Source organism: Caretta caretta, chromosome 8 (assembly GCF_965140235.1).
Source record: "Caretta caretta isolate rCarCar2 chromosome 8, rCarCar1.hap1, whole genome shotgun sequence".
In the NCBI taxonomy this organism is placed as follows: Eukaryota; Metazoa; Chordata; order Testudines; family Cheloniidae; genus Caretta; species Caretta caretta.
In genome coordinates this window covers 34,920,587-34,945,995 of record NC_134213.1, presented here as the reverse complement: position 1 = coordinate 34,945,995, position 25,409 = coordinate 34,920,587, and the positions used below count along the sequence as shown (strand labels likewise).

General features: G+C 43.9%; 1 protein-coding gene across 5 annotated transcripts in view; it reads left to right on the top strand.

Annotated features, from left to right (window-relative positions):
- SIL1 (SIL1 nucleotide exchange factor) overlaps positions 1 to 25,409 on the top strand; it is a 226,922-nt gene that overhangs the window by 120,472 nt on the left and 81,041 nt on the right. For all 5 annotated transcript variants that reach the window (XM_075131378.1, XM_048860385.2, XM_075131377.1 and 2 more), the window contains 2 exons: positions 22,643 to 22,763; positions 24,051 to 24,159. In XM_075131378.1, the coding sequence (XP_074987479.1) occupies positions 22,643 to 22,763; positions 24,051 to 24,159 (230 nt within the window). The remainder of the gene's footprint in view (positions 1 to 22,642; positions 22,764 to 24,050; positions 24,160 to 25,409) is intronic.

Below are 25,409 nucleotides of genomic sequence, written 5' to 3'. Positions count from 1 at the left end.
CAGCTACCACTGAGAACAGTCTAGATCCATCCTCTTTGGAACCCCCTTTCAGGTAGTTGAAAGCAGCTATCAAATCCCCCCTCATTCTTCTCTTCCGCAGACTAAACAATCCCAGTTCCTTCAGCCTCTCCTCATAACTCATGTGTTCCAGTCCCCTAATCATTTTGGTTGCCCTGCGCTGGACTCTTTCCAATTTTTCCACATCCTTATTGTAGTGTGGGGCCCAAAACTGGACACAGTACTCCAGACGAGGCCTCACCAATATCGAATAGAGGGGAATGATCACGTCCCTTGATCTGCTGGCAATGCCCCTACTTATACATCCCAAAATGCCATTGGCCTTCTTCACAACAAGGGCACGCTGTTGACTCATATCCAGCTTCTCATCCACTATAACCCCTAGGTCCTTTTCTGCAGAACTGCTGCCGAGCCATTCGGTCCCTAGTCTGTAGCGGTGCATGGGATTCTTCCGTCCTAAGTGCAGGACTCTGCACTTGTCCTTGTTGAACCTCATCAGATTTCTTTTGGCCCAATCCTCCGATTTGTCTAGGTCCCTCTGTATCCTATCCCTACCCTCCAGCATATGTACCTCTCCTCCCAGTTTAGTGTCATCTGCAGACTTGCTGAGGGTGCAATCCACACCATCCGCCAGATCATTTATTACAGCACTTGACCCAACTTTTAAGAATCTGAAGTGCCTTCCAAAATCTGAGAGGGATGAGGTGTGGAGCATGCTTTCAGAAGTCTTAAAAGAGCAACACTCCAATGAGGAAACTACAGAACCCAAACCACGAAAAAAGAAAATCAACCTTCTGCTGGTGACATCTGAGTCAGATAATGAAAATGAACCTGCGTCAGTCCGCACTGCTTTGGATTGTTATCGAGCAGAACCCATCATCAGCGTGGACCCATGTCCCCTGGAATGATGGTTGAAGCATGAAGGGACACATGAATCTTTAGCATATCTGGCATGTAATAATCTTGCGACACCTGGTACAACAGTGCCATGAGAACACCTGTACTCACTTTCACGTGATGCTGCAAACAAGAAGCAGGCATCATTATCTCCTGCAAATGTAAACAAATGTGTTTGTCTGAGCAATTGGCTGAACAAGAAGTAGGACTGAGTGGACTTGCCGGCTCTAAAATTTTACATTTTATTTTTGAATGCATTTTTTGTAAATAATTCTACATTTGTAAGTTCAACTTTCATGATAAAGAGATTGTACTACAGTACTTGTATTCGGTGAATTGAAAAATATTATTTCTTTTGGTTTTCTTAAAGTACAAATACTTGTAATCAAAAATAAATATAAAGCGAGCACCGTACACTTTGTATTCTGTATTGTAATTGATATTAATATATTTGAAAATGTAGAAAACAGCCAAAAATATTTAAAGAAATGGTATTCTATTATTGTTTAACAGTGCAATTTCGTGATTAATTTTTTTAATCCGTTGACAGCCCTTATTTTTATATATATAATATATATATATATAATGTCAATCCACACACTTATCTACTCTGTATGTGTACACAGAGATAAAGATCCCTGGAGAGCAGGGATAGGATACAGAGGGACCTAGACAAATTGGAGGATTGGGCCAAAAGAAATCTGATGAGGTTCAATAAGGATAAGTGCAGGGTCCTGCACTTAGGACGGAAGAACCCAATGCACAGCTACAGACTAGGGACCGAATGGCTCGGCAGCAGTTCTGCGGAAAAGGACCTAGGGGTGACAGTGGACGAGAAGCTGGATATGAGCCAGCAGTGTGCCCTTGTTGCCAAGAAGGCCAATGGCATTTTGGGATGTATAAGTAGGGGCATAGCGAGCAGATCGAGGGACGTGATCGTCCCCCTCTATTCGACATTGGTGAGGCCTCATCTGGAGTACTGTGTCCAGTTTTGGGCCCCACACTACAAGAAGGATGTGGATAAATTGGAGAGAGTCCAGCGAAGGGCAACCAAAATGATTAGGGGTCTGGAACACATGAGTTATGAGGAGAGGCTGAGGGAACTGGGATTGTTTAGTTCTAGACTATTCTCAGTGGTGGAAGAGGACAGGACAAGGAGTATGGTCTCAAGTTGCAGTGGGGGAGGTTCAGGTTGGATATGAGGAAAAACTTTTTCACTAGGAGGGTGGTGAAACACTGGAATGCGTTGCCTAGGGAGGTGGTGGAATCTCCTTCCTTAGAAGTTTTTAAGGTCAGGCTTGACAAAGCCTGGCTGGGATGATTTAATTGGGTATGGGTCCTGCTTTTGAGCAGGGGGTTGGACTAGATGACCTCCTGAGGTCCCTTCCAACCCTGATATTCTATGATTCTATGATTCTATGCATGTAGGAAGGAATGATGAGATATGAAGGCTTTAGCAACAGGAGCTTGGGGAAAAAAATTTATTGGAGCTAATTTTTGTATCCACTGTAAATCCAGGTTCCTTAGTTACCATGACTCATTTTCAGGGCTTAAGAGGGAGATAAGAAAAACCTCTACAAATGACTGAAAATAGATTTTTTTTCTTCATTAATGTACTACCTCAGGCTCTTCCATGGCTAGGAATCAGTGGTGGGTCCCTCTGGGAATCTCCCCTTTCCAGTGGTATAAAGCTCCCATTTTTTATCCCTGTAGGGGCACAAGATAGCAAACTTGAAAGTCATTTACATTTTGTATGTAGAGAGTTGATGCTGGTGCAGGACTGAATTTTAGCTGCCTTGGACCTCAGGCAGGTGTGATTGTTGTGAGGAGAGTCCATAGTTAAGGGTCAGAATGGCAATGTTTCTCTGGTGGGTTGGGTTATTGTTATTTTGTAAGCTGCTCAGGAATTTAGAAAGTTAGATGCTGTCGCCAAGAGACTGGTTAATGGCCAGAGGGTGGAAGAGATGGTCCAAGGTGCATAATTCATTTATCATTTGGCTGTCTGTTGCATCACATGGATATTACCCACCATACCACATATGTGATATACATGAGTGTACATATGATTTGCCTGACTGTCTTCTACTTTATTGCCTTAAAATTGCTGTAGAATTTGTGGTTCAATCCTGCCCCTCTTATGCACGTATGCAAGGAGAAAGAAGGGCACAGGAGAATCTGGTATATGTTCTGTTTGGCGTAAAGGCAAGCAGCATTCTGCATTGCTGCACAAGGGCGTGCTTACACACATGGCTCTGCAATGAGCCAGGGTGCAAGCCGCAGCCTGGAGAGGTGTAGATTGGTGGAGAAGTGGCACAACTGGGTCAGTAGCCAGTTGATGCACATGTTGCAAAATCAGCAGCCAGCCCTGGCCAGTAGCACATCAAGTACCTTCTTTCACTGTACTGGCTTTTTTGGGTCAGGGCAGAACGTAGCTCTTATTGTTTAAGATGGCAACATAACCAGTGATAGAATCATGGGAGGTTAGGGTTGGAAGAGACCTCACGAGGTCAGCTAGTCAAACCCCCTGCTCAAAACAGGACCAACCCCAACTAAATCACCCCAGCCAGGGCTTTGTCAAGCCGGGCCTTAAAAACCTCTAAGGATGGTGTCAAGGTTCCTCCGCCACTCTGAACGCTAGGGTACAGATGTGGGGACCTGCATGAAAACCTCCTAAGCTTATCTTTACCAGCTTAGGTCAAAACTTCCCCAAGGTACAAAATATTCCACCCTTTGCCCTTGGATTGACTGCTACCACCACCAAACAAATACTGGTTACTGGGGAAGAGCTGTTTGGAAACGTCTTTCCCCCCAAATACTTCCCAAAACCTTGCACCCCACTTCCTGGACAAGGTTTGGTAAAGAGCCTCACCAATTTGCCTAGGTGACTACAGACCCAGACCCTTGGATCTTAAGAACAATGAACAATCCTCCCAACACTTGCACCCCCCCTTTCCTGGGAAATGTTGGATAAAAAGCCTCACCAATTTGCATAGGTGACCACAGACCCAAACCCTTGGATCTGAGAACAATGAAAAAGCATTCAGTTTTCTTACAAGAAGACTTTTAATAGAAATAGGAGTAAATAGAAGTAAAGAAATCCCCTCTGTAAAATCAGGATGGTAGATACCTTACAGGGTAATTAGATTCAAAACAGAGAATCCCTCTAGGCAAAACCTTAAGTTACAAAAAAGATACACAGACAGAAATAGTTATTCTATTCAGCACAATTCTTTTCTCAGCCATTTAAAGAAATCATAATCTAACACATACCTAGCTAGATTACTTACTAAAAGTTCTAAGACTCCATTCCTGGTCTATCCCCGGCAAAAACAGCATAAAGACAGACAGAGACCTTTTGTTTCGCTCCCTCCTCCCAGCTTCTGAAAGTATCTTGTCTCCTCATTGGTCATTTTGGTCAGGTGCCAGCGAGGTTACCTTTAGCTTCTTAACCCTTTACAGGTGAGAGGAGCTTTCCTCTGGCCAGGAGGGATTTTAAAGGGGTTTACCCTTCCCTTTATATTTATGACACGCCCCCCAAATCTAAGCTAGGGTGAAACACTGGCTGGGATTTCTTCCTGGAGCTCTAGGAAAAACAGAGTTAATAAGACACATGCATCTCTAAATATACTACCAAGTACATAAAGACTAACAATATTTTCCATATCTCAAGGACGATTTTAACCAGTCGATTCTGGGAAACTTTCACGGGAGAGTGCATCAGCCACTTTGTTAGAAGCTCCTAAGATGTGTTGGATGTCGAAATCAAAATCTTGGAGAGCTAAACCCACCGAAGAAGTTTTTTGTTAGTTTCTTTGACGGTGTGAAGCCACTTCAGTGCAGCATGGTCGGTTTGCAGGTGGAAACGCCATCCCCAAACATAGGGGTGTAGCTTTTCCAGAGCGTAGACAATGGCGTAACATTCTTTTTCACCAACTGACCAGTTGCTTTCCCTCTCAGACAGTTTTTTGCTGAGAAACACTACAGGGTGGAATTCTTGATCAGGTCCTTTCTGCATTAAAACTGCTCCCACACCACGCTCGGATGCATCTGTGGTTACTAGGAAGGGTTTGTCAAAGTCTGGGGCCCTTAGTACAGGGTCAGACATGAGTGTCACTTTAAGCTTGTTAAAGGCCTTCTGATGCTTTTCGGTCCACTGAACAGCATTTGGCTGTTTCTTTTTGGTTAGGTCTGTCAGTGGGTTGGCGATGTGGCTGTACTGCGGTACAAATCGTCTGTAATAACCGGCCAAGCCTAAGAAGGATTGAACCTGTTTCTTTGACTTTGGGACAGGCCACTTTTGGATAGCATCCACTTTGGCCTTTAGGGGGCTGATAGTTCCTTGACCCATCTGGTGTCCAAGGTAAGTCCCTCTGTTTAGGCCTATTTGACACTTCTTAGCCTTAACAGTTAGTCCTGCCTCCCTTATGCGCTCAAGGACTTTTTGTAGATGTTCCAGGTGGTCTGCCCAGGAATCCGAAAATATGGCCACATCGTCAAGGTAGGCGACTGCATATTCTCCTAATCCCGCTAGGCGTCCATCTACAAGTCTTTGGAAGGTGGCGGGTGCATTTCGCAGCCCGAAAGGGAGTACATCAAATTCATACAGCCTGAGATGTGTGGTGAAGGCTGACCTTTCCTTGACAGATTCATCTAGCGGTACCTGCCAGTACCCCTTGGTTAAGTCCAAGGTAGAGATGAACTGGGCCCGTCTCAGTTTCTCTAATAGTTCATCTGTGCGTGGCATTGGATAGTTGTCTGGGCGAGTTACAGCATTTAGCTTACGGTAGTCCACGCAAAAATGTATTTCCCATCTGGTTTGGGAACTAAAACCACTGGAGATGCCCATGCACTTCCAGAGGGGCGGATTACACCCATCTGTAACATATCCTGGATCTCCCGTTCTATAGCAGTTTTAGCTTGAGGAGACACCCGGTAAGGTTGGACTCTAATTGGGTGAGCATTACCTGTGTCAATGGAGTGGTATGCCCGTTCAGTCAGTCCTGGGGTGGCTGAGAACGTTGGCGCGTAGCTAGTGCACAGCTCCTTGATCTGCTGTCGCTGTATACGCCCAAGGGTCATGGAGAGGTTCAGCTCCTCCACACCACCAGCACTTTTCCCTTCGTAGTAGACACCTTCAGGCCACTCAGCGTCGTCTCCTCCCTGGGCTGTAAACTGACAAACCTTTAATTCTCTGGAATAAAAGGGCTTTAGAGAATTAATATGGTACACCTTAGGCTTTCGGTTGGAGGTGGGGAATGCTATGAGATAATTAACAGCTCCCAGGCGCTCCTGCACTGTGAATGGCCCTTCCCACGATGCTTCCATTTTATGGGCCTGGAGCGCCTTTAAGACCATGACCTGGTCTCCTACTTTGAAGGAACGCTCTCTGGCATGTTTATCATACCAGGCTTTTTGCTCTTTTTGAGCATCCTGTAAGTTTTCTCTAGCAAGGGCTAAAGAGGTTCGGAGGGTGTTTTGTAGGTTGGTTACAAAGTCCAGAATGTTAGTTCCTGGAGAAGGTGTAAATCCTTCCCATTGCTGCTTCACCAACTGCAATGGCCCCTTAACCGCACGGCCATATACAAGTTCAAATGGGGAAAACCCTAAACTGGGGTGTGGTACAGCTCTGTAGGCAAAGAGCAACTGCTGCAACACTAGGTCCCAATCATTGCAGTGCTCATTTACGAATTTACGTATCATGGCCCCCAAAGTCCCATTAAACTTCTCCACCATGCCATTTGTTTGATGGTGGTAAGGAGTGGCAACCAAGTGATTTACCCCATGAGCTTCCCAAAGGTTTTCCATAGTTCCTGCCAGGAAATTAGTCCCTGCATCTGTGAGGATGCCAACCTACCCTGGCAAAAATGTCTGCTAGTGCCTGGCACACACTTTTAGCCCTGGTGTTGCTTAGAGCTACTGCTTCCAGCCATCGGGTGGCAAAATCCATGAAAGTCAGTATGTACTGCTTTCCTCTGGGTGTCTTTTTCGGAAAAGGACCCAGAATATCCACAGCTACTCGCTGAAATGGAACTTCAATGATGGGGAGTGGCTGGAGAGGGGCTTTGACCTGTTCTTGGGGTTTTCCCACTCTTTGGCATACTTCACAAGACCGGACATAGGTAGAAACATCCTTGCCCATTCCCTCCCAGTGGAATGACCCCCCCAAACGGTCTTTGGTCCTGTTCACCTCAGCATGGCCACTAGGGTGATCATGGGCTAAGCTCAAGAGCTTGGCCCGGTATTTAGTTGGAACTACCAACTGTCTCTGAGGATGCCAGTCTTCCTGGTGTCCACCAGAAAGAGTTTCCTTGTATAAAAGTCCTCTTTCTACAACAAACCTGGATTGATTAGAAGAGCTGAGAGACGGTGGGTTGCTCCGTGCCGCCGTCCAAGCTCTCTGGAGGCTTTCATCTGCTTCCTGTTCGGTCTGGAACTGTTCCCTTGATGCTGGAGACATCAGTTCCTCATTGGATTGTGGACCTATGCTTGGTCCCTCTGGAAGTGATATAGGGGATGGAGCTGTTTCTATTGACTGTGAACCGCTCTCCACTGGTGCACTATGTTGGGATTCAGGCTCCAGCTGAGCCTCTTGTGTAGGGTTATCAGCTGCTGCCAGTTCAGGTTCGGTGGGGCCCTCTGGTGCTGAGGTTGCAAGTACTGGATTCAGTGCTGGCAATGGGTCTGGTTGCTCGGCTGGTTCCGGTTCTGGGATTGGTTCCATGTGAGTCTCTGGGGCTGGATCCACTACTGCTGTTGCAGACATTGGCCTGGGGTCCGGGTCCATCACCTCTGACTGGGTCCTGATAGAAGTTTCCAGAGTTGAGCTAGGCCTCACGGCTTGTTTAGCCTGGCTGCGGGTGACCGTTCCCACCCTCTTGGCCTGCTTCACATGATTGGCCAAGTCTTCCCCCAACAGCATGGGGATGGGATAATCATCATAGACTGCAAAAGTCCACGTTCCTGACCAGCCCTTGTACTGGACAGGCAACTTGGCTGTAGGCAAATGGAAAGAGTTGGACTTGAAGGGTTGAATCGTCACTTGGATCTCTGTGTTGATTAAATTGGGGTCCACTAAGGAAGCAAGGATAGCTGACACTTGTGCTCCTGTGTCCCTCCACGCAGTGACCTTCTTCCCGCCCACACTCACAGTTTCCCTCCGCTCCAAGGGTATCTGGGAGGTATCTGGGCCTGCGGACCTCTGGTGTGATTCCGGTGCAATGCACTGTAATCTGTTGGGGTTCTTGGGGCAGTTGGCCTTTACATGCCCGAGCTCGTTACATTTAAAACATTGTCCAGCTGACGGGTCACTGGGGCGAGGAGGGTTGCTGGAGAACGGGGTGGTGGGACGATAAGGGATCTGGAGGGTTCTTTGGGAGGTAGGTGGGGCTTTGGGCGGCCCCCGGTAATAGGGTGTGGTCTGGGGTTGTCCCTTCTGGTCTCCTCTCCAACTGCGACCAGTTTTCTTCTTCTCTGCCTTCTCCACCCATCTGGCTCCAATCTCTCCTGCCTCAATTACAGTTTTGGGCTTCCCATCTAGGATGTATCTTTCTATTTCTTCAGGAACACCCTCTAAGAATTGTTCCATTTGCATTAGGAAGGGCAAATTCACTGGAGATTCAACACTTGCTCCTGATATTCAGGCATCCCAATGTTTCACAATGTGGTAGGCATGTCGGGTAAATGACACGTCTGGTTTCCACCTTAGGGCTCTGAACCTCCGACGAGAATGCTCGGGTGTTATCCCCATTCTGACTCTCGCCTTGGATTTAAACAGTTCGTACTTGTTCATGTGTTCTTTAGGCATTTCAGCTGCCACCTCAGCTAAGGGTCCACTGAGCTGCGGCCTCAGCTCTACCATGTATTGGTCAGTAGAGATGTTGTACCCAAGGCAGGCCCTTTCGAAGTTTTCTAGGAAAGCCTCAGTATCATCGCCTGCCTTGTAGGTGAGGAACTTTCTGGGATGGGGAGTGGTACCTGGAGAAGGATTGCTAGGGTTTGTTGGTATATTCTGCTGAGCCTTTATCTTCTCCATCTCCAGTGCATGCTTCCTCTCTTTTTCCCTCTCCTCCTCCACTTGCTTCCTCTCTTCCTCCTTCAGCCGCATGAGTTCTATCTGTCTTTCATGTTCCCTTTGTTTTTCCTCAGCCTGAAATCTGGCTAATTCCAGCTTTTGTCGAGCCGTGGATTTTGTCATTCTAACCTCTCTGTTTTTAACTAACTTTACACCCGAGGTTTAGAAATAAACAAAATTTGGCTGTAAAATTTTGCTGTGCTGGAATAGCATACCTATTCTCTGATAGTGATTGTCAGCCTACAGAAAAAGACAATTCCCTTGTCTCTGTTCTGGCCCCAAATCAAAGCAAAAAACCTCCAACTACTTGGAAACCTGCTTACCAGAAGCCTAAAGGAAAAACAAATTCCTTTTCAAACCGGTGTTCCTTGTAAAAAAATCAAAATCCTAAAAAAAACAAAAACCCTGCCACTTTTGTCTCCAGGCAAATGGGTAGAACACCCCCCCCCCCCACCCCCGTTTACTTTTAGGGAAAAAAAAACTCTGGGTTGGAAGACTGTGAATTTCCCTGCAGGAGTTAAGTACTCTGCCTCCAGGCAAAGAAAACCTGAAATTCACAAAGATAATCCCCTTTTTTGTCTCTGCTTGGCCACAAACCAGAGAAAAACAAGCTGCTTTCAGTTTCAGCTGCTTTCTGGACTTCCTTTCCAAAGGAAAAAAAAATTTCTTTTTTAAAATCTGTATTTCTAGTTCAAAAAATCTCAACTGGATCTCAAAATGATTTCAGGTTAATCCCACCGCTCTGCCACCATGTCAAGGTTCCTCCCCCACTCTGAACGCTAGGTTTCAGAGTAACAGCCGTGTTAGTCTGTATTCGCAAAAAGAAAAGGAGGACTTGTGGCACCTTAGAGACTAACCAATTTATTTGAGCATGAGCTTTCGTGAGCTACAGCTCACTTCATCGGATGCATACCGTGGAAACTGCAGCAGACTTTATATATACACAGAGAATATGAAACAATACCTCCTCCCACCCCACTGTCCTGCTGGTAATAGCTTATCTAAAGTGATCATCAGGTGGGCCATTTCCAGCACAAATCCAGGTTTTAAATCAGATGTCAAGAATTATAACATTCATAAACCAGTCGGAGAACACTTCAATCTCTCTGGTCACGCAATCACAGACATGAAGGTCGCTATCTTAAAACAAAAAAACTTCAAATCCAGACTCCAGCGAGAAACTGCTGAATTGGAATTCATTTGCAAATTGGATACTATTAATTTAGGCTTAAATAGAGACTGGGAGTGGCTAAGTCATTATGCAAGGTAGCCTGTTTCCTCTTGTTTTTTCCTAACTCCCCCCCCCCAGATGTTCTGGTTTAACTTGGATTTAAACTTGGAGAGTGGTCAGTTTAGATGAGCTATTACCAGCAGGAGAGTGAGTTTGTGTGTGTATGGGGGTGGGGGGGATGTGAGAAAACCTGGATTTATGCAGGAAATAGCCCGACTTGATTATGTAAAGAGTTGTCACTTTGGATGGTCTAGCACCAGCAGGAGAGTGAATTTGTGTGGGGGGGTGGAGGGTGAGAAAACCTGGATTTGTGCTGGAAATGGCCCACCTGATGATCACTTTAGATAAGCTATTACCAGCAGGACAGTGGGGTGGGAGGAGGTATTGTTTCATATTCTGTGTGTATATATAAAGTCTGCTGCAGTTTCCACGGTATGCATCCGATGAAGTGAGCTGTAGCTCACGAAAGCTCATGCTCAAATAAATTGGTTAGTCTCTAAGGTGCCACAAGTCCTCCTTTTCTTTTTTCTGAACGCTAGGGTACAGATGTGGGGACCTGCATGAAAACCTCCTAAGCTTATCTTTACCAGCTTTACCTTCCATTTATATTTATGACAGATGGAGATTCCACCACTCCCTAGGTAACCCATTCCAGTGTTTCACCACCCTCCTAGTGAAATAGTTTTTCCTTATATCCAACCTGGACCCCCCCACCCTCCCCCACTGCAACTTGAGACCATTGCTCCTTGTTCTGGCATCTGCCAACACTGAGAACAGCCTAGCTCCATCCTCTTTGGAACCTCCCTTCAGGTAATTGAAGGCTACTATCAAATCCCCCCTCACTCTTCTCTTCTGTAGACTAAATAAGCCCAGTTCGCTCAGTCTCTCCTCAGAAGTCATGGTGCCCCAGCCCCCTAATCGTTTTTGTTGCCCTCCGCTGGACTCTCTCTCCAATTTGTCCACATCCTTTCTGTAGTGGGGAGCCCAAAACTGGACGTAGTACTCCAGATGTGACCTCACCAGTGCTGAATAGAGGGGAATAATCACTTCCATCGACCTGCTGGCAGTGCTCCTATTAATTCAGCCCAATATGCCGTTAGCCTTCTTAGTAAGAAGGACATGCTGTTGACTCATATCCAGCTTCTCGTCCACTGTAATCCCCAGGTCCTTTTCTGCAGAATGGCTGCTTAGCCAGTCGGTCCCCAGTCTGTAGCACTGCCTGGGATTCTTCTGTCCTAAGTGCAGGACTCTGCACTTGTCCTTGCTGAATCTCATCAGATTTTTTTTTTGGCCCAGTCCTCCAATTTGTCTTGGTCACTCTGGACCCTATCCCTACCCTCCAGCATATCTACCTCTCCCCCTAGCTTAGTGTCATCCGTGAACTTTGAGGGTGCAGTCCATCCTATTGTCCAGATCATTAATGAAGATGTTGAACAAAACCGGCCCCAGGATTGACCCCTGGGGCACTCTTCTTGATACCGGCTGCCAACTAGACATCGAACCATTGATCACTACCCATTGAGCCCGACGATCTAGCCAGTTTTCTTTCCATCTTATAGTCCATTCATCCAATCCATACTTTTTTAACTTGCTGGCAAGAATACTGTGGGAGACCGTATCAAAAGCTTTGCTAAAGTCAAGGTCTATCATGTTCACCCCTTTCCCCATATCCACAGAGCCAGTTATCTCATCATAGAAGGTAATCAGGTTGGTTAGGCATGACTTGCCCTTGGTGAATCTATGTTGACTGTTCCTGAACACCTTCGTCTCCTCCAGGTGCTTCAAAATGGATTCCTTGAGGACCTGCTCCATGATTTTTCCAAGGACTGAGGTGAGGCTGACGGGTCTGTAGTTACCTGGATTCTCCTCCTTCCGTTTTTTAAAGATGGACACTATATTTGCCCTTTTCCAATAGTCTGGGACCTCCCCCGATCACCACGAGTTTTCAAAGATAATGGCCAATGGCTCTGCAATCACATCAGCCAACTCTCTCAGCACTCTCGGATGCAGTGCATCCAGTCCCATGGACTTGTGCTCATCCAGCTTTTCTAAATAGTCCTTAACCTGTTCTTTCACCACTGAGGGATGCTCACCTCCATAGCATACTGTGCCGCCCAATGCAGCAGTCTGGGAGCTGACATTGGCTGTGAAAACCAAGGCAAAAAAAAGCATTGAGTACTTCAGCTTTTTCCACATCATCTGTCACTAAGTTGCCTCCCCCATTCAGTAAGGGGCCCACACTTTCCCGACCACCTTCTTGTTGTTAACATACCTGTAGAAACCCTTCTTATTACCCTTCACATCCCTGGCTAGCTGCAACTCCAATTGTGCTTTGGCCTTCCTGATTACAGCCCCGCATGCTTGAGCAATATTTTTATACTCCTCCCTAGTCATCTGTCCAAGTTCCACTTTTTGTAAGCTTCCTTTTGCGTTTAAGCTCATTGAAGATTTCTCTATTAAGCCAAGCTGGTCGCCTGCCGTATTTGCTGTTCTTTCTGCACATCGGTATGGTTTGTTCCTGTGCCCTCAATAAGGCTTCTTTGAAATACAGCCAGCTCTCCTGGACTCCTTTCCCCTTCAGATTAGCCTCCCAGGGGATCCTGCCCATCAGTTCCCTGAGGGAGTCAAAGTCTGCTTTTCTGAAGTCCAGGATCTGTATTCTCCTTCTCTCCTTTCTTCCTTTTGTCAGGATCCTGAATGCAACCATTTCATGGTCACTGCTGCCCAAGTTGCCACCCACTTCTACTTGCCCTACCAATTCTTCTCTGTGAGGAGCACGGCCTGTAGTTGGTTCCTCCAGCACTTGCACAAGGAGGTTGTCCCCAAGACTCTCCAAAAACTTCCTGGCTTGTCTGTGCACTGCTGTATTGCTCTCCCAGCAGATGTCAGGGTGATTGAAGTCCCCCATGAGAACCAGTGCCTGTGTTATACCAATAAAATAAAAACCAGCAGGATCTTATTAAAGGGGAAAAGGCAAAATACCACATTTACTGTGAATACAGAAAGAATCATAGTAAGCAGTTAGTTATAGTTATAACATTCCATTCAATCTCATATTTATTCACACATTCATTCATACAAACATACACACACACACACAGGTTCTGCAAGGTTGTTATCATAGTTACCAGCCTTAGAGTTGCTCATGCCAAGCCACTGGCCAGGTGGCCTGGACATGAGGAGGGAGCAGGGCCTTGTCAGATGCTCATCTGATGCTCCTGGAAGTTGGTTTGCAGAATCAGACCCCAAAGTTCTCACTTTTTAGAGTCTATTTTTATAGGAATTTCTTCCTATGGCAGTCTATGGGAATTGCTTCATCATGCTGTTGCTGAATCAATCAGCAGATAGCACATTCCTGACGGCTCCAAGATGTTATCTTGTTCTTTGGTTCTTCCATTCTTGAGGCTGTTGGGTGGATTCCAGTCTGCCCTCCGGGGGGTCCTCTGGTTATTTCCACTTGACTCCTTCTTCAGCCGATGGACACTGGATTCTTAGGCTGGTACCTCCCTGATCATTCAGTTATTATCCACACCGAGCATCCATCCACATACATCCTCTATCTCTATTTTAATCACAATTCTTAATACAACAAAAGGGAGGGGAGTCTCTGGGTGCTGTTTCTGTTGTTAGAGTATTGCTTTGAGTCTCTCTCTCTGTAAATTGCTTTGAGAATAGACTCTGTCTTAGAATGTACTAACACAATTAGCAGCTTGCAAGTTTCACACATAGAGGGAGAGAAACAGTACCAAAAACCAAGAGACCTCTTAATTAGTAATACCCTGGAATTTAAACTCTGGGGAATCAAACTCATTTGTGATTTTAATACAGAACTTCTTTAATATGATCCAACACCTGTGATCTGGAAACTTCTGTTTTCTGAAGAAAGCCTTGTCTACCTCATCCTCCTGGTCTGGTGGCCTATAGCAGATGCCCACCACAACAACTGTTATTGCTCTCGCCTCTAAATTTAACCCAAAGACTCTCAACAGACTTTTCTCCAGTTTCATACTGGAGCTCTGAGCAGTCATACTGCTCTCTTACGTACAGTGCAACTCCTCAACCTTTTCTCCCCCACCTGTCCTTCCTGAACAGTTTATACCATCCATGACAGTGCTCTAGTCATGTGAGTTACCCCACCAAGTCTCTGTTATTCCAGTCACATCATAGTTCCTTGACTGTGCCAGGACTTCCAATTCTTCCTGCTTGTTTCTTCATGCTTCTTGAGTTCGTGTACAGGCATAGAATCATAGAATATAAGGGTTGGAAGGGACCCCAGAAGGTCATCTAGTCCAACCCCCTGCTCGAAGCAGGACCAATTCCCAGTTAAATCATCCCAGCCAGGGCTTTGTCAAGCCTGACCTTAAAAACCTCTAAGGAAGGAGATTCTACCACCTCCCTAGGTAACGCATTCCAGTGTTTCACCACCCTCTTAGTGAAAAAGTTTTTCCTAATATCCAATCTAAACCTCCCCCACTGCAGCTTGAGACCATTACTCCTCGTTCTGTCATCTGCTAAGATACTAACCGATTGCCCTGCTTTCTCAGCATGGATCAAGAGGCCTCTCCTGTTGCACCCTCCTCCTTGTGTTTCCTCCCAGTATCCCACTTACTTCAGGACTTAGGTCTCCATCCCCCGGCGAACCTAGTTTAAAGCCCTCCTCACTAGGTTAGCAAGCCTGCCTGCGAAGATGCTCTTCTCTCTTCATTAGGTGGATCCCATCTCTTCCTAGCAATCCTGCTTCCTGGAACAACATCCCATGGTCTAAGAATCCAAAGTCCTCTCTCCAACACCACCTGCATAACCATGCATTTACTTCCATAATTCGATGGTCCATAGCTGGGCCTTTTCCTTCAACGGGGATGTGACGGGTTGGATCACAGAAACCCCTTTGGGACTGCCACCTGATGTACCTAGACTACCTGAGTCCGTCTTCCCAGTCAGCTTGGGACTTCAGTATCTTGCCTTGTTTGAGCCAGACACGCTTGCCTGCTGCAAACACAGACCCAAGTCTGAACCACGTCCCTCACAAGCTGCAGGCTTAACTGAAAACAGTTTAAGAAGTGCTTGTTTCCAGCACTCAGATATCCAGCTCCCAATGGGGTCCAAACCCCAAATAAATTGTTCGCCCTCTGTAACACTGATTGATAGAGATATGCACAGCTGTTCTCCCCCCCCCCCATATTAATACTTACTCTGGGTTAAGTAATAAGTGATTTTATTAAATACAAAAAGTAGGATTTAAGTGGTTCCAAGTAATAACAGACAGAACAAAGTGAATTACCAAGCAAAATAAAATAAAACATGCAAGTCTAAGCCTCATACAGTAAGAAACTAAATGCAGGTAAATTTCATCCTCAGAGATGTTCCAATAAGCCTCTTTTACAGACTAGACTTCCTTCTAGTCTGGGTCCAGCAATCACTCACACCCCTCTAGTTACTGTCCTTTGTTCCAGTTTCTTTCAGGCATCTCTTTGGGGTGGAGAGGCTATCTTTTGTGCCAGCTGAAGACAAAATGGAGAGACTTATATAGCCTCCCTCTTCTGGTGGAAACCCCTTCCTCCCCCATGTAGAATTATAGCTACAAGATGGAGTTTTGGAATCACATGGGCAAGTCACATGTCCATGCATGACTCAGTTCTTTACAGACCGACGTGATTGTCCACATGCTAGTTTGAATGTTCCCAGGAAAGCTCAGATGTGGATTGGCGTCCATCAAAGTCCATTGTTAGCCATGTACTCCCAATTATTTGAATTAACCCTTCACACTATGTTGACCAGATTTGCCTTAGGTGCTTTCTACAGCAAACGCTTTAAATACAAGCATAGAGCCAACGCTCATAACTTCAGATATAAAAATGATACATGCATACAAATAGGATGAATACATTCAGTAGAATGTAACCTTTGGAAAGATATGTTACATGGCATATGTAGCATAAAACATATTCCATTTATGTCATATTTACATTCATAAGCATATTTCTATAAAGCATTATGGGGTTCAATATCACAAGGGAGTCACTTGATTCCTGTCAAGAAAAAATGTTACAAGTGTTAATTAAACTTCTGCATGAGGCATATGCAGTGCAAGGGTCCCATTGCTTTAGTAGCTCTGTGTATGATGCTTATGACTTTTACTTTGGCTGTCAATGTAATGGTAACCTATTCTGTTTTCCAGTTGTTTATTTATAGTTTTGTTTTCAACCCCTGAAAAACTTGATATAGGTACAAAGCTTCAGAAATGTACACATAACAGAATAATAGATAACTATGATTTGGTTACAAGGCAATAATTTAAGTTGACAGGTTTAGCTGATAACATAAAACACAAGAGAGAAATAGGATCAGTTTATAAATGTCAGCGGAACCCCTGAGAGTGAATTGCTGCCTTGAAGCTGACTCTGGGGCTATTATTTTTTCTAATATATAAGAAGAAATAAACGGATGTCTGAAAAAATCTGGCTGACCAAAATTAAAAGAATGGGGCTATAAATTAAATTCTTCCTTTATGTCACTTTAAGCGACTTTCAAGAGAGGCAAAATGTGACTAAACAAAATGATGTTAATTCTCAAGAAAGACTTTAGAAGCACAACATATTGTAGTTTTAGTATGCCAATACTTTTACATTCAGATAAATTTAACATATCCATGTCCGAAAAGATTTTGGAAGCCAGTCAGGTTAGCTCTTGTTTGAGAAAGCAGTTTGTCATAAAGCAGACATGTTATTTTTTCATATATAAGCTGGTCTCCAACTGGTGGAAGCATAGAAGAGAGTTGTTCTCTAAGCCCAGCTTGAATGCTGAAATGCACCGGGTCAGGAATAGTGCAGCAAGCTACAGTCTCCATTGTAGCAGCAGCCATTAAATAAAGCGATTAAATATACAATGGGTATAAAATCGTATTAACAGAACATTATCATTGGTTCAGTGTCTCTTGCTTTGAAAATGTGTCTTCGCTTTGCCTTGACATTTCTTTCCCATAAATGCCTCAGCGTTTAAATAGCATCAGGAGTCCTTTATTGTGTGATAATATTTCTGTACAATGGATTCTATCTATTTACAACTAAGAGGCTGGGCACTGGTTGGTTCAGGGGATTGGTAGTGGGATGGAGAGCCTTGCGGTCACTGGTTCAAATCTGGTCCCAGAAATACATTACCATCAGGCAGATCTTCGTTGGCCTACGTAAAATGAATTGAGTTCTTAATCTGGTTTGTATTGGACAGATGACCACAACACAGCAAATAACACCACTGTGTGACCTCCTTGTTGACAGTCTCAGCAGGGAGGCCAAGGGCTAAATAGGCATGGTGGCTGAAGTACCTTTTCATGCTAGAAGTAGTCCCTCCATATCAGGGTCAAGGTGACCCTCCATATCAGGGTCAGGTAGAGCTTGATTTGCTGCTCCCAGTGCTGTCTCTATTCTTTGGCTAAAGCGGTATCTGATGCTTTTCACCAGCTCTAAACTCATTATAAAATAATAACACTAAATATGCCCCAAAGCAAAAAGACAGTCCTTGCCCTGTGCCAAAGATCTGGGACATTTTAGAGTGAATGAATAAAGATTGTTGTTCAAACTCTTTGGCAGTTTACTAAAGTGATTCTTGTTGTATTACTGCAACCATGAGACTTTGCTGCTGTCTCATAAGATAGGAAAAGCTTCTTGATGGAATGAGTACTATTTATCTTTTACATACATGCAACCAGAGGTTTTCCTGGTGTGCTTAGTCAAACTTAGTTCAAGAAAGTGTGAAAACCCAGAAGTAGAAATATTTGTGTCACTTTTCTGATGGCAAAATCCTTAATTGAGTTGTGCTGCATTTGCAAGCTTACATACCCTGGGATTCACATTCAGTTTCTATTTTCAGCAACCAGTAAATAAAAGTAAGAGAAATAGTAACACGTAAGTCATTCAGTTCTACTGTAGGCTGCCCTTCTTCCTCCTTTTTTTTATGTTTCTTTTAAGAAAAGCACATCATCCTTGTTCGTGTCCCCTGGCAACATGGTGAACTAATGTGGCCAGGAGCATGTGGAATGTGAAAGCTAGAGTATGCTGTACTGTTCTAACGGGGACATTTATTTCTGGCTACACTTGACAATTCATGAATTACTTGAGAAAATACTGCATTGTAACCTCGTTATCTCCAGGTGCTTTTGACCTAGTGAGGTAATCCTGTTCACTTTGAGACTGGAAGAACCTTGCTTTCTCCTTATGCTTATCTCAGTCTAAATGGTATTCATACCTGTCAGGGTTTCTTCCCCACTCTGAACTCTAGGGTACAGATGTGGGGACCCACATGAAAGACCCCCCTAAGCTTATTCTTACCAGCTTAGGTTAAAAACTTCCCCAAGGTACAAACTTTGCCTTGTCCTTGAACAGTATGCTGCCACCACCAAGCATTTTAAACAAAGAACAAGGAAAGAGACCACTTGGAGACGTCTTCCCCCAAAATATTCCCCCCCAAGCCCTACACACCCCCTTTCCTGGGGAGGCTTGAGAATCGTATGCTAACCAATTGCTTACAAAATCATCAAAGATCCAAACCCCTGGATCTTGTAACAATAGAAAAATCAGTCAGGTTCTTAAAAGAAGGATTTTATTTAAAAAAGAAAGGTAAAAATCATCTCTGTAAAATCAGGATGGAAAATACTTTACAGGGTATTCAGATTCAAAACAGAGGATCCCCCTCTGGGCAAAACCTTAAAGTTACAGAAAGCAGGAATAAACCTCCCTCTTAACACAGGGAAAATTCATATAAAACAAAAGATAAACTAATCCGCCTTGCCTGGCTTACCTATACTGGTTGCAATATTGGAGACTTGGATTAGGATGGGTTGGAAAAGATGGATTTCTGTCTGGCCTCTCTCAGTCCCAAGAGAGAACAACATGTAAACAAAGAGCACAAAACAAAAGCCTTCCTTCCTCCAAGGTTTGAAAGTATCTTGTCCCCTTATTGGTCATTTGGGTCAGGTGCCAGCCAGGTTAGCTGAGCTTCTTAACCCTTCACAGGTAACAGGATGTTGCCTCTGGCCAGGAGGGATTTTATAGCACTGTATACAAAAAGGTGGTTACCCTTCCCTTTATACTTATGACCATACCTAATGAAGGCTAAGAGGCAAATATATTGTCTGAAAATCCCTCTCTATAATTTCATTTTACAATCAGTATGTTGTTTAAGAATTCTCAGTCTGATGTCTCTTGAATGACAGAGTGGAGATGTGGCTTGTCTTTTTTTCCTCAAGACTTTACTAAATCCTTCCTTTTAAAAGCATCTTCTAGCTGCCCTCTGACTAGATTGCTGTCACAGGGGAACACAGAGTCCTTGCTATCACTGCATCTTTCTTCAAAGTTCATCTTCTGGAAATGAGAGACAGAATGTACACTTTGCAACTTCTCTCTTTTGCAAATGGAAAAGAAGTCCCTCTTCCCCATCTGAGTCATAAGACTCATGATGGAAGATATATGGTATCTGAGAGCGCACCTCTCTCTCTCGTGTGTGTGTGTGTGTGTGTGTGTGTGTGAACTGTGACTGGATCCCCAGGGTGCAGCCTGGGACTGTGGGACTGCTGTGCCCCCTTAACTCTTTCCGGCCTGGGCTGTCTTTCACAATGCCTTGCTAGTGACCAGCAGCAACCCCGTCCAGGTGCTGTTTTGACTCAGCACAACGTGGAGCCCCACAGCCAGCAAGATTGCATGAATGCTTCCAGAGCCACTCATGAATCACACAGGGAAAGGCACCAGTGAAATCCCCCCAGCTCCCAGCACTGTACCTCAGCGATATTCCAAGATGGGCAGTGCAAATTTATTATTTGGTTCAGCACTTCATCACTGGAAAGTGGATATACACCAACCTTTGCAAACCTGAACAGCTTTGCCACACGCTTCATACAAACTCACTGGTAAAGATAAAAGTAAAACAAATTTATTGACTACAAAAGATAGATATTAAGTGATAAGCAAAAAGTCAGTTAGTTACCAAAATAAAATAAATTATAAGCACACAGTCTAAGCTCTCAACCCTATTAGACTGGGTAACATCTAGATTAGATTTTTCTTACCCCACTGGATATTGCAGTTCATAGTACACAGGTTTCACCCTTGAAATCTGGGCCAGTCCCCTCTGTTGGAGTCTTCAGAGTATCCTTGTTGCTTGCAGCATAGGTGGGTGCAGGCAAAAGGCCAAGCATGGGCCCCATGTGTTCTGTTTTATACCCTCAGTCCCATGTGCTTGGGGAACACAAGTCCAGACATGTCTGGGGGGCATTGCTGGGTCTCCAGGCAAGGTTGAGCAATTCCCTGATGTGGCCTCATGCAGGTGACTCATTGAATTATAGCTCCATTGCTGGACAATGGCTATTGATGGGTTGTTTGATACCCCGCTTAGGAATTGGTTACTTTCCTTGCTGTTGCCTCTGGGGAGCTAATATCTGTCTGATTCCCCAGCTTACAGTATGTTTCAGTGACAGCCATACAGCACAGTTTTCATAACTTTATATATTTGAATAGAAAAATGACTTTCAGCCGATCATAACCTTTCCACTTATACCTCACACGGCCTGCTTTATATGCAATATTACAATTATATACAGATGAAGAATGTGGGGTTTACAAGATGCTCCTCCAAGGTATAGGATGCCACACGAACATTTTATAGTTAATCTGTTTTGTCTGTTTTCCTTGCTCTAGAGTGAAAGGACATGTTTGTCTTTGTTTTGAGACATGCAGCATTTCCTACTAAAGGGAGATGTAGGAAAAGACAACTTATTTGTATCATAAATATACCTTATTAGAACAGGAAAGCCTTTAGTTTGGACTTTCCCCTACCTTTGTACATTTAAAAAAAATAAAAAACTACTATAAACTTTGGAGGTTTCTTGTTTGTGGATGTGAGACACACTCCAGGTTGATGATGGAGGAGCGGTTCAGGCACCAGTAGCTTTGACCAGCTAGGTACCTCTGTGTTCTTATGTGGGTGGAGTCCACACACGAGTTCTCCAGACTAGAGGCTTTCATATTATGAGAAAACATATTTATAATAAAATGAATTTATCTATGCCTCCAGTGCCCTTCAATAGAAAATGTTGTGTGTCTCAAATTCAAAAAGACAAACATACCCTTTCACTCTATAGGACTTTTAAATTAAGGAAAACAGACAAAGGAAGACTAAATACAAAATCTTCATATTGTGGAGGAGAAAAAGCAGAGTGTGTGTGTGAGAGAGAGAGCGAGATTCAGTAAGATGCCCACCCCCATCTATCAGGCAAACGTCTTGTATTAAAAGGGGAAATACACAAAAAATGGAATCATACCTCACAGGAAATATTGCCATTTTCACTTCATCCATAGAATACAGGTCCATGCTGAAATGTTCTCAGTTAGCTGTAACCTCAATCTTGTGACTAGGCAAAAGCATTTTTAGAGGGATGTGGATGATTGACTATGAATTTCCTGTTTTTTGTTGGCATTTAATGTTGATCAAATATTCCTTAAATCTGGCATCTCAGTACCTTACAGAACAGCAGAGTAACATAATATCCAGAATATACCTATTGAAGTTGAAAGGATCCTCTGCTGCATGCTCTGAGCTTGTCTAGGCACCTATGGCTGTTACATGTCTCAATCTAAATATCAGTAAGTACAGAGCGGTCTGATTTCTAAGGCTCTGACCCACTATGATAAAATTATGACTGTGCCAGTAACAGGACCAGTATCCCTAGCTCACTGGGAACTCTGCATAACCAAGTGTCACTATTTCATTGAGGAGTCAGCAGTTTGCATCTAAGTTTGTGAGGTGGTCAGGGAATGAATGGAGTGTCAGCCATGTTAACAGTTGTGTGTCCTGGGACTTCCTGGAGGTTAAATGGCACTTGTGTCAAGGTGCCATAAGAGCGGCCATACTGGGTCAGAGCAATGGTCCATCTCGCCCAATATCCTGTCTTCCGACAGTGGCTTCAGAGGGAATGAACAGAATAGGGCAATGTGATCCATCCTTGTTATCCAGTCCTAGATTCTGGCAGTCAGAGGCTTAGGGACACCCAAGGCATGGGATTGCATCCCTGAGCATCCTGGCTAATAGTCATTGACAGACTTCTTCTCCATGAAATTGTCAAATTCTTTTTTGAACCAAGTTATGCTTTTGGCCTTCACAACATCCCCTGGCAAGGCGTTTCATGGGTTGACTGTGTGTTATGTGAAGAAGTACTTCCTTTTGTTTGTTTTAAACTTGCCGCGTCTTAATTTTGGGGGGCTGGGGAAGTGCTCAGGCTACAGCAAATGCCCTGTTCTTTGTCACACTGCAGATCTTGGCTTTTCTGCTTGACTCACTATCTTTGTTGTACGGTGTTGGAATAGAAGTGTCTGACACCCAGCGTGGTAAATCTTGAGAAGAATAAATGTAGCCTGAAATACTCTAACCTTTGTTTGTAGGTCAGGCTGTTCCTGCAGGGTTACACGTGCGATTAAATCTTCAAACAGGGGAAAGAGAAGCCAGGCTTCCAGATAACAAAAATGAAAAAAGTGACATGAAAGACCAGAAGAAAAGGAAAAGGTACAGTAATATAAAGTACTTGCTGTTCTGCTATACAGAGGTATATGGGCTTTTGATTTCATTTCTTTTATTAGGAGACAGATTTTCAGAAGTGCTGAATATCCACAGGTCCCAGAGTCTTTAATTGGCATTTGGGGTGCTCAGTACTTCTGTACTACTCCTAGCTGCCCTACTTCCTTTTAGCCTGGGTGCTAAAACTGCCTTTACTGTGCTTTTGGAGAGACTTTCATACTTTGTAAAGCCATGATTCTGAAACTAAACTTGCAGTATGATTTCTTGGGAATGTCACTTGTTCTTTTGAAACTTTCTGTAGCAATGGGGTGCAAATTATTTTCTAGAAATTAATGCTTAGGGAGCTTAGATAGCTTAGGGAGGCTTTTTTCACAGAGGTTTGAGTCAGATACAACAAGGTCTTTACTTGCTGTTGTGCATTGGCTCTAAGCATTCATTTAAGTGTCAGTATTTGCTGACATACGCTCAAGATGTTACCAGCCTTCACTACATCTATTTTTTTAAAAATTGCCTAAAAAATACAACTCTCAACCATTTCCCTCCTTGTGCTCTCTTTACAAAGACAAGTTTTGTAACCATGGGGACTTCTATTTCTCAAAATACGTGAGTACTACCATTCTGTGCCCCCTCCCACCTCTATTTATGATCCAAGGCATGCAGAAGCTCATTGAGATGTCCCAGCCCTGGGTTTTCCTTTTGCCAGTGCAACAATGCTCACGTAGGATCAGGTTAGGATAACACAAAAAGAACAGCAGAGTTAGTTTCTTAGATTGTAGAGACTACGTGCTGCCTAATCCTTGTTTTGATATCATCATCATCATCAACATGTCAGCTTTGGAACTGAATGGACCCATCCCAAGACATACAAGTAAAAGATCCTTGTCAATATTCTGGGCACACCTGTGCTTTTTTTTTTTTGTTTATGAAATCTTTCCTGTTTTATACATCCCCAGATGATATATTGGGGAGATAAACTGAGCAGTTTTTATAGCATTAGGAATTGAGATCTTGTGTTGCCATGAGGATTTTCAAACCACAGCTTTATACTGTCAGGGTGGTGTCTTAAAGCCACACTCTTAAACTGAGCACGAGATCTGACCTTACTTTGGAGCATTGATTTTTCTGCATGTCCTGTGCCAGATAAATGGGAATTTAGTACTCAACTTTTTCTCCAGACAAAAGTTGATTGTTTTTTTTTTTAAGGATAAATTGTTTACCCATATAAAGTGGTTCCCCCCCCCCCCCCTTTTTTGTTTTTTTTTGTTTTTCTGCAAGGCTGGACGAGATGCATATCAACTCAAACTCATTTACATCACAGGAACTCAAAGAGGCTTTGGCTAAAATGAAGGAAAAAGAAAAGACAGAAAGCACAATGGAACAAAAGGTATTTCCTGTTTCTAAAGCACCCCATGAAAGGCTGGTGTAACACTGTATGAAGTATGCATTAGAAATAACATGGCTACAAGTGCTGGAAAATGTACTGTGGGGAACAATCTTATAGGGCAGTGGTTTTCAACCTGTGGTCCATGGACCCCTTGGGGTCCGCAGAGTATGCCTCAGATTTCCAAAGGGGTCTGCTGCTCCATTCAAAATTTTTTAGGGACTTGCAAATGGAAAAATGTTGAAAACCACCATTGTAGGGGGAACCAAACAGACCATTTCCTGCTTTGCCTATGATTATGAGGCAAATATAAATTTTCTGGGTAAAATCCTGATCCCATTGAAATCAATGGCATGTCAGGATTTCCTCAGCTATGTTGCTAAAGCTGGGATTTCTATATAAATTGAAAGCTTTTGTAAAGGTAATTCTAAGCCTTCTTGTTCTAAAAAGCCGTTTATTGCACAGCTGTAGTTAATATATTTATACATATAGTCAAGTATCGGGGGTAGCCGTGTTAGTCTCTATCCACAAAAACAACAAGGGGAGTCTGGTGGCACCTTAAAGACTAACTGATTTATTTGAGCATAAGCTTTCATGGTTAAAAACCCCACTTCTTGCATCTGAAGAAGTGGAGTTTTTAACCATGAAAGCTTATGCTCAAATAAATCAGTTAGTCTTTAAGGTGCCACCGGACTCCTTGTTGTTTTTATACATATAGTGTAACATATTTTGTTGATAATTGGTACATCATAAACTATAGCTGGAAAAGGTGCCACTAGTGGTAATCACAGTGTGGACACTAGTGCATTTCGGAAGTGGACTCAGGTTACTGGTTCAGTGACAGAACAGCCATCAGGTGGCCTTGTGGTCACTAACAACCGCAGTGGGATTTGAACCACAAGTGTGGAAGTTTGAATCTCCATGTAATCATCCCCTGGAACCCCCCAGGCCCCAGATCTAAATTTCTTACTGAGGCTCATGTCATACAAGTGATGCTAGAAGTGAAATGGCAGATCTCTTCGATGAACATGAAGTAGGTAACGTCAGTAAGACCTCTGGTGGGATGTTGATTTCCTGGCTTTTTTGATTGGGCATCATTATTAGATCTGAATGAGTAATATGAAGAGTAATATGTGAACATTTTTGTGAATACATCTTACCACTGTTTCTTGTGTGGTCACGTTGTTCATTGTTTTTGTAAATTTGGTTGATTGCTGGTTTGGTTAACAGCCTTCACTCAGAATCAGGAAGTA